Here is a 10,419-nt window from a genome sequence, read left to right as displayed (position 1 = left end):
GTTTCATTATGTCAGATGATAATACAATCAAGCATATCTGTATAACCAGTTTAACTACTGGTTCTCCAGCAAGTAGCGTCCCTGGCCACTGGAGCCGTTCTTGGGATAGTCAGGAACTCTGGGGCTCGCTGGTTGTAGAATTCGACATTTGCGATGTAAGTTTTGGTAGTAAAGCGCCACCTAATGGTCACAGTGAAACATATAATCCGCAAATCTCCAGAAAAGTACAGATTTTTACATTTAGGTTCACATTAATGATAAGGAAACATTTCTGCAGAAATGTGTTTTATTTTTTTTTAACGGGTCCCTTTTTCAGTTCTTAGCCGGACGTTCTATTTTATCCACAGAACAATAAATAAAAGGTCATGAAATACATTACAATTCTGTACATTAGGATACAAAGTCATCAGCGCCACAAAACTCAGCAATCGGCGATACATCAAGTGATCAGATTTACCCTACGGAAGGTGCACACGTACAGGGGACAGAAAATAAAAAGCCAGCAACGTTAACCGGATGTGACTGAACAATAAAATGAATTATTGCTCGGAACGCTCTTCCCTTTATAATGACAGGTAAACGTACGGTCCACAGCCATGCCCGGATCATCTGTACATTGTTACAGTGGTTTGATCAGATCTGTCCCAATTATCACTATGAGCACTTGTAAATGGTGACATGCATATGTGACCGGTGAGACAGGAGCATTCTTGTTCATTTTGGGTTGACTGACATCATTTTAGCCCTGGGGCGGCACACAGCCTCTGGCATATGTCTCGCACCCGTATTTTTCTTCACATTATATTTCAAAACCGTTAAATCACAATTCATACATGTAATTCAATGGACCATGGCTGTCCTGCTACGTAAAGGCCGCGGGGTTCCGTTCTTGTATTTTCCAGGGCTATGGGGATAGCAGAAATGTACAGACTTCAAAATAAATAAAAATATTACGTTTGTTGTTAATTTATGACATGCATAGCTCGTTGCATATTTACTTTCTTAGAAACTTTGGAAAGTTTAGATGAATTAATCATGTTCTGTGTCATCAATCTCAAATGTCTGAATTAATTAACTACACTAAATGTCCTAATACTAATTATCATACATTAATAAGGAGTCGGAGTGCTCATAAATGGAGGAGTCAGAGGTTTGTCTTACCAACTCCACAGCCCCGGTATTTTTTGCCAATAAACTGCAATCTTTACTTGCGCATGTATACAGAGCTCCATCACTGGCTCAGCTCGATACTGTGTTGCTTCTGCATATCTCCAAAGCAGATGTACTATGTGCCAGTAATAACGATCCCATCAACTAATTAGGGATCATAGTATCAGAATATGTTTATGTCCCTGGTCATATGATTGATCAAAACTGCTCGAGGACACATTGGAGCTGCACGGTGGAAGAAAAAAAAATATGTTGTGGTCCCTGTGCCAAGCAGATATCTGATTGTTTGCTGCCAGTTAAAGGGGTTAAAACAAGTTATTACCTATATGTGGGGTAGTTACTGATAACTTACTGATCGGCGAGGATCAGAGTGCTGGGTCAAGCAACGATCAGCAAAATGGGGAATTTTTTATCTCTGTTTCAAAATGTAGCATCAGGTAGGATGCCCGACCACCACTCCATTCATTCTCTATAAGGTTGCTGGAAAAAGGAGAGTGCAGCGCTTGGCAGCCAAGTAAAGAATGAATGGAGCGACGGTTGACCTAACGGGGATGAAAATGCCTGGCTTTGCCGATCAGTAGTTGGACCCCCACCGATCAACAAGTTATCTATGTAGAGGTGATAGCCTGTTTTTAACAACCACATTAAAAGCAGCGCCTCATCTTTCCATCATGTTTACTATAGTACTCTGTACTTCATTAGTCACATAAATACACTCAGAAATAAAGAAATAAGTACTGTGCTCAGGAGAATGTGTGCAGAGGCAGTACATAAGGGGTGACGTGCGCAGTGTGGGGAAGGAGCTAGTGACATGCCGACATGAAGCCACTCCACTGCAACGTTCACCACTGACGCTATCTACGATATTGGCAAAGTATGAAATCATTTTGGCACTCGTTTTGAGAGAACGACAAAGGTAAGAGGCCATATCTATGCAGATAAACCTCTCATGTATAACCAGAATTACTGCAGAGGTGTCACGGGCTCTCACCCAGGCCACTTTCAGACAAGCGTAACCGGGTGCTCCTTGGAGCCAACAATATGCCAAGACTTCCCACAGTTTTTGAGAACTGGAGGTAATGTGCTACAGGCTTGTGTGCTGCTCCAACTCTAGTGTTCATGACATGTAGGAGGTCTGTAACACAGGCTCAAAAAAAGTCTTGTATTCCCACAATGTTACTCCATAGTACTACTGGTGCAATTTCATTGTTCCCATCTCGAGGCCTTGGTTTCGGACTGTTTCCACTTATACGCGATGCACCGTGCATTGTTACTGTTAAAACTTGATAAAAATGGAAGTGGATTAAAAAAAAAAGAAAGAATAGAACAAAAAAAAATCCAGCTGTATAAAATATGTCTGAAAGTGGCCTTAAAAGCGTTCCCACTTTTAGGGACAAAAATATAGAATTTTTTCCCCCCATAAATGCATATATTTTGGGCTAAAATTAATTTTTGCAATCAGGTTTCATGAAAATTTTTTGCATCGTTTGCCTCTAACCTCGGTGTCATACTGTCTGCATAATTAATTAACTGAGGATCCATCACGGAGCTCGTTCTGGAGAATTTAGAACTTCTCTGAGCTCCTCTCAGCTGATTTATGACCACAGATCACATCAAAGTTGAATGCGCAGGGAAACGGAGAGCCTGTAAAAGCCAAATGTTGCAAAAAAATGTTTTGCAAAAAATGATTTTTAGTGCCAAATACATTCAGTTAAGTAAAAAAATAATTGTGGAAAAGCACAGATTTCTGACCAATCAGATGATTGAAATCAGTCTACATTGGCCATTTATACCCACAGATAGATTTTAGGTTTTTTTTAGGTTAGAACCAATTATTTTCTTCCTCATCCATTATGATCTTCCTAATGGAAAACCTTCCTATTCCCTATAGTGGTTGGATTTTTAAGCACGTCAGAATCAATTGGAACAATTTCTTTTTTTTTTTGATCAAATATCTGTACATGTAATAGCATCAGTATAATTTATCCATCAGACATAGTTCATTATTATGATCTCACAGGCGAAATGGTATTTTAGAACTATGCGTGCCGACATACACTACTACTTCATCAGGTGGTAGCCATGCCAGCTCATAAAAGTGCCATATTCTCCGGCTTCTTCGGGAGAGTTACACGTCTTTGCGTTACTCCTCTGGTAGGTAACATCACATACACAAATATATATTTTTCTGTTGTTACAGAGCCAGAACAGCAAAGTCAGATCTAAATGCTTCCACAGTCCAGACCCCTGACGTCAGTCCATGGTTGCCCATCACAGGTGGCCCAGCCCAGTAGAAGGCATTTCCTGCCATGCAGAGGAAAAGAAAAATCCGAATATTGGGATCTTCTGTCCGGATTACTGCTATTTTTTTTTCTTTGCCCGGTAACATTTGGTTCCGGTACAATATATCCCTTGGTATTTCAGATGAGATAAACCCTGTATCATTTGCTCCCTCAGGGGAATGATCAGTAACCGATGATCATTGTCAGTAAACGTCCATATAAGCAGCATCGGTGGTCGAGCACATTCACGGGGGGTCTAGGATGTCAGCTTGGAGTAGCTGGGAGGAGAGAACTTCCGCCTCAGATATTTGAGGACGTACAGGGGAAGACAGCTGACCAGCGTAATGACTGTCACTTTCCACAGGAAGGACACCGTGGTAATGAAGTAAACGTCTGAAAAAGAGGACAAGAAACAGGTAGTAAGACGGGTGGACATGTGTATGCTCGTATAAAAGGCAATGTAGAAGTGGGTATGAGACTCCTCCCTCCCAACCATCCTTATTTTCTCCTCTAAAGGGACTCGAACATATTTTTCGAGCATGACGAAGACACTCAGTTAGCCCCCGAACACCCTATCCCAGCACATTCGCTCAGAAACTGCAAATTATTTCAGTCACAATTGGTTATATTATTTAACACAATTTTTACATTTTTTTTTCTGTGCAAGTAGCGGTTTAGCACCATGATGAACGAAAGTATCAACGCCTTAAGCTATGTTCACACATTGCATTTTTTTTTTTTGCTGCATTTTTTATGCAAATTAAAAGCTGCTTTTTACAGTACCAGCAAAAGCTGTAACATTTCAGAAATCTCATGTGCACACGGTTTTTTTTTTCTTTACTGAACTAGAAAACTGTTGTCTTTGAAAATGGCAGCATGTCACTTCTTTTAGCATTTATGCAGCAGTTTTCTACCCATAGAAAGCAATGAGTAAGTGCAAAAACACAGGAAAAGAAAAACAGCAAAGCCTGCATTTTTTTTTTTTACTGCCAAGAGATTAGGTTTTGGCTGCAGAAAAAAATACAGCAAACATTCGTGACATTTGGTGTTTGGTGGACTCTTTGATTTCTTCTTACCTATGAACTCGTGTAAGAAAACAAGGGAGGCGATATAACAGGAGAGACTGAGGAGCTCGGCCACGATCATCAGCCAGTGCCAGGTCTGGATGGTCAGTGCCACCATCAGTAGTTCTGTGAGGATCAGAGCGGTGAAGGAAATGGCCACAATATGGACAAACTCCGACTCGAACAGCAGCAATGCTCCATACATGATGATGCTCCCTGGAGAGAGGATGATGAATACGAAATTAGCGACAAACTCCTGGATTCAGATCTCTTATGCGTAAAGATGACATTTTACAACCAATGTTAAATGTTAAACCCAGCGCCTTTGGCACAGTTTCTTACAAGGTCATGCTTGGTGGTATACTTGTGGCCGAGGTGCGGCTGCATCCTGACATTAGAGTGGAAACTGATTACTTTTATTAATACCTGCACCTTTTTTGCTCAACTGTGCAGCCATTAGCAAGAAGAAATCAATTAACAAGCATTTACCTATAATCTGACAGTCACACCTTGGCCAGCGGCAACCGCTTTGTGCAACTTTACACTTAATAACCTTTTCAAAGCTTTAGGCTGTGTGCACACGTTCCGGATTTTTTGCGTTTTTTGCTATAAAACGTGATAAAACCACGAAAAAAACGCTCACATTAAGCATCCTATTAAAAGAATGCAATCCCCATTTTGTATGTATATGCTGTGTTTTTTTTCCTGAGCGGAAACGTATTCCGGAAAAAAACGCAGCATGTTCATTAATTTGCGGAATTGCGGGGATTCCGCACACATAGGAATGGATTGATCCGCTTACTTCCCGCATGGGGCTATACCCACCATGCAGGAAGTAAGCGAATCATGTGCGGATGGTACCCAGAGTGGAGGAGTGGAATTTCCATCTTGTAAAGTGAGGTGAACGTGGCTCTAAATCAGCCATTTTATTCTCAGAATTGGTGAAGCCACCAAGATCAGACCAATGATGGCATAATCTAGTTATTGGCCTCCACTTCGTAAGATGAAAATCCCCTTTAATGAACCAAGCAGCTCCTCTGGAAATTCACACCAGCCATAAATAAAAATAAAAGGAAATTGATGAACACTTAAGTCATCAGCAACCAATTTATTGAACACTTCAGGTAGCAACAGTGATCAACTGCAAAAGAAAAAAGGTTGGACTTTATGTATGTTACTGCCCATCTAATGTTACCTACAGTTGCACTTTATACTTGAACTAACAATATATAACGTACTACGTACCTTGATAAATGCTGATCAATACCCAGATGAGAAATGTCTTGTATGACAGTGGCCTTCCCTGGAATGCAGAAAGGGAATATTTAAGAATGTGTTGAAACTTTACCTGGCATTATTATTACTTTACTTGGTTTGGTGTATAATAATAATAATAATAATAATAATAATAAAATGAGCACTAACTAAACATATTACTTATCCTATAGTAATCCCCAAGTTACATTCTGTATTATACTCCAGAGCTGCACTCACTATTCTGCTGGTGGAGTCACTGTGTACATACATTACATTACTTATCCTGTACTGATCCTGAGTTACATCCTGTATTATGCTCCAGAGCTGCACTCACTATTCTACTGGTGGAGTCACTGAGCACATACATTACATTACTTATCCTGTACTGATCCTGAGTTACATCCTGTATTATACTCCAGAGCTGCACTCACTATTCTGCTGGTGCAGTCACTGTGTACATACATTACATATCCTGTACTGATCCTGAGTTACATCCTGTATTATACTCCAGAGCTGCACTCACTATTCTGCTGGTGCAGTCACTGTGTACATACATTACATTACTTATCCTGTACTGATCCTGAGTTACATCCTGTATTATACTCCAGAGCTGCACTCACTATTCTGCTGGTGCAGTCACTGTGTACATACATTACATATCCTGTACTGATCCTGAGTTACATCCTGTATTATACTCCAGAGCTGCACTCACTATTCTGCTGGTGGAGTCACTGTGTACATACATTACATTACTAATCCTGTACTGATCCTGAGTTACATCCTGTATTATACTCCAGAGCTGCACTCACTATTCTGCTGGTGGAGTCACTGTATACATACATTACATTATTTATTCTGCACTGATCCTGAGTTACATCCTGTATTATACTCCAGAGCTGCACTCACTATTCTGCTGGTGCATTCAATGTGTACATACATTACATTACTTATCCTGTACTGATCCTGAGTTACTTCCTGCATTATACTCCAGAGATGCACTCACTATTCTGCTGGTGGAGTCACTGTGTACATACATTACATTACTGATCCTGTACTGATCCTGAGTTACATCCTGTATTATACTCCACAGCTGCGCTCACTATTCTGCTGGTGGAGTCACTGTGTACATACATTACATTACTAATCCTGTACTGATCCTGAGTTACATCCTGTATTATACCCCAGAGCTGCACTCACTATTCTGCTGGTGGAGTCACTGTGTACATACATTACATTACTGATCCTGTACTGATCCTGAGTTACATCCTGTATTATACTCCAGAGCTGCGCTCACTATTCTGCTGGTGGAGTCACTGTGTACATACATTACATTACTAATCCTGTACTGATCCTGAGTTACATCCTGTATTATACTCCAGAGCTGCACTCACTATTCTGCTGGTGGAGTCACTGTATACATACATTACATTATTTATTCTGCACTGATCCTGAGTTACATCCTGTATTATACTCCAGAGCTGCACTCACTATTCTGCTGGTGCAGTCACTGTGTACATACATTACATTACATTACTTATCCTGTACTGATCCTGAGTTACATCCTGTATTATACTCCAGAGCTGCACTCACTATTCTGCTGGTGGAGTCACTGTGTACATACATTACATTACTAATCCTGTACTGATCCTGAGTTACATCCTGTATTATACTCCAGAGCTGCACTCACTATTCTGCTGGTGGAGTCACTGTATACATACATTACATTATTTATTCTGCACTGATCCTGAGTTACATCCTGTATTATACTCCAGAGCTGCACTCACTATTCTGCTGGTGCAGTCACTGTGTACAATCATTACATTACTGATCCTGTACTGATCCTGAGTTACATCCTGTATTATACTCCAGAGCTGCACTCACTATACTGCTGGTGGAGTCACTGTGTACATACATTACATTACTGATCCTGTACTGATCCCGAGTTACATCCTGTATTATACTCCAGAGCTGCGCTCACTATTCTGCTGGTGGAGTCACTGTGTACATACATTACATTACTAATCCTGTACTGATCCTGAGTTACATCCTGTATTATACTCCAGAGCTGCACTCACTATTCTGCTGGTGGAGTCACTGTATACATACATTACATTATTTATCCTGCACTGATCCTGAGTTACATCCTGTATTATACTCCAGAGCTGCACTCACTATTCTGCTGGTGGAGTCACTGTGTAAATACATTAAATTACTTATCAGTTACTGATCCTGAGTTAAGCCCCCGTCTCACATAGCGAGATCGCTAGCGAGATCGCTGCTGAGTCACAAGTTTTGTGACGCAACAGCGACCTCCATAGCGATCTCGCTATGTGTGACACGTACCAGCGATCAGGCCCCTGCTGTGAGATCGCTGGTCGTGTCGGAATGGCCTGGACCTTTTTTTGGTCATTGAGGCCCCGCTGACATTGCTGAATCGGTGTGTGTGACACCGATCCAGCGATGTCTTCACTGGTAACCAGGGTAAACATCGGGTTACTAAGCGCAGGGCCGCGCTTAGTAACCCGATGTTTACCCTGGTTACCAGCGTAAATGTAAAAAAAAAAAAACAGTACATACTCGCCTTCTGATGTCCGTCAGGTCCCTTGCCGTCTGCTTCCTGCTCTCACTGACTGCCGGCCGTACAGTGAGAAGTGAGAGCACAGCAGTGACGTCACCGCTGCGCTCTGCTCTCAGTGTACGGCCGGCACTGTCAGAGCAGGAAGCAGACGGCAAGGGACCTGGACACCGAAAGGCGAGTATGTACTGTTTGTTTTTTTTGGTAACCAGGGTAAATATCGGGTTACTAAGCGCGGCCCTGCACTTAGTAACCCGATGTTTACCCTGGTTACCCGGGTGCTGCAGGGGGACTTCGGCATCGTTGAAGACAGTTTCAACGATGCCGAAGTCGTTCCCCTGATCGTTGGTCGCTGGGGAGAGCGGTCTGTGTGACAGCTCCCCAGCGACCACACAACGACTTACCAACGATCACGGCCAGGTCGCATCGCTGGTCGTGATCGTTGGTAAATCGCTTAGTGAGACGGGGCCTTTACATCCTGTATTATACTCCAGAGCTGCACTCACTATTCTGCTGGTGCAGTCACTGTGTACATACATTACATTACTTATCCTGTACTGATCCTGAGTTACATCCCGTATTATACTCCAGAGCTGCACTCACTATTCTGCTGGTGGAGTCACCACTGTGTACATACATTACATTACTTATCCTGTACTGATCCTGAGTTACATCCTGTACTATACCCCAGAGCTGCACTTACTATTCTGCTGGTGGAGTCACTGTGTACATTACATTACATTACTTATCAGTTACTGATCCTGAGTGACAGCCTTTATTATAATACAGAGCTGTAGTCCTCTTTTTTTAAATCTTCTAGTACTTCCGGCCATGTTAGTACTTGCACAGACCTTGATCAGCTGACTTGCATCTTTGAAAGATTCCTTATACCAGGCTCTGTACAGTCATATAATATATGAAATATTAACTTCTCCTATTCCATCTATTTGTGTAAAGGTCTGCTAACTGACCTCCTGATGAAGCGACACATGAGTGAAACACATAGCAAGTCTGGACTTGTCCCACATGGCTTTATAGTAATCCTAAATTGATGCTTATTTTCTTCCTTACATATCCATTTAGGCTTCTGGCCCATAATTTGGGGATATACTATGGGTGATACATAGTTACATTACATTCTTTTTTTACTGTTACTTAGTGCCTACTATTTTAGAAGGTATATATACAAGGAGAAACAAGAGCTTTTAGGTATGCTATACAAAAAGACATATTTTATTGAAAGTTTAAAAAAAATCTTTAAGGGTACAAATAATCAAAGAAAACACAAATAAAATGAAACATATGCAGAAAAGAACCAAGGGTACCAGAAAACCACCAATTGCAACTGCCCGATTGTGCCACGAAATCAATCTTTCTCTAAAGTGCTTGTGCAGTAAAGTCTAGCACCAACTGGCTTGCCTCCCTCATAGAATATATAGAGTAACTTAGGTAAAAAATAAAGCACCATGCGGGAAAACAAGCACTTACCACGGGAAGAGATAGGAGGGCCCTGGGCCAGGTGTTAGGAAGCTTCCTGGGGCTTCCTAACACCTGGCCCAGGGCCCTCCTATCTCTGCCCGTGGTAAGTGCTTGTTTTCCCGCATGGTGCTTTATTTTTTACCTACAGTAAGTTACTCTATATATTCTATGATGGAGGCAAGCCAGTTGGTGCTAGACTTTACTGCACAAGCACTTTAGAGAAAGATTGATTTCGTGGCACAATCGGGCAGTTGCAATTGGTGGTTTTCTGGTACCCTCGGTTCTTTTCTGCATATGTTTCATTTTATTTGTGTTTTCTTTGATTATTTGTACCCTTAAAGATTTTTTTTAAACTTTCAATAAAATATGTCTTTTTGTATAGCATACCTAAAAGCTCTTGTTTCTCCTTGTATATATAATTTCCAGAGTGGGTAAATTCTTTTTTCTGTATGGGCTAACTATAGCCCTTTTGTGCTGACAACAATATGTCAATGAGGTTTTTGTGGCTATTTTAGAAGGTAGCAAGATGGGGGGAATATGGGATCAGGTTTCTGGTTTTTGCAATGATTCCTTTTTTTATATAGTTCCATTG

General features: G+C 41.3%; 1 protein-coding gene across 1 annotated transcript in view; it reads right to left on the bottom strand.

Moving 5' to 3' along the window:
- Positions 1 to 268: 268 nt before the first annotated feature.
- ATP9A (ATPase phospholipid transporting 9A (putative)) overlaps positions 269 to 10,419 on the bottom strand; it is a 125,527-nt gene continuing 115,376 nt past the window's right edge. The window contains exons 26-28 of the mRNA XM_077253214.1: positions 5,762 to 5,819; positions 4,529 to 4,732; positions 269 to 3,845 (exon numbers count right to left, since the gene is read on the bottom strand). Coding sequence (XP_077109329.1) covers positions 3,709 to 3,845; positions 4,529 to 4,732; positions 5,762 to 5,819 — 399 coding nt within the window. The 3' untranslated portion in view covers positions 269 to 3,708. The remainder of the gene's footprint in view (positions 3,846 to 4,528; positions 4,733 to 5,761; positions 5,820 to 10,419) is intronic.

The sequence above is a fragment of the Ranitomeya variabilis genome, chromosome 4 (genome assembly GCF_051348905.1).
Source record: "Ranitomeya variabilis isolate aRanVar5 chromosome 4, aRanVar5.hap1, whole genome shotgun sequence".
Taxonomy (NCBI): domain Eukaryota; kingdom Metazoa; phylum Chordata; class Amphibia; order Anura; family Dendrobatidae; genus Ranitomeya; species Ranitomeya variabilis.
The sequence above is the reverse complement of the archived record's forward strand: the minus strand, read 5'-3'. Positions and strand labels throughout refer to the sequence as shown.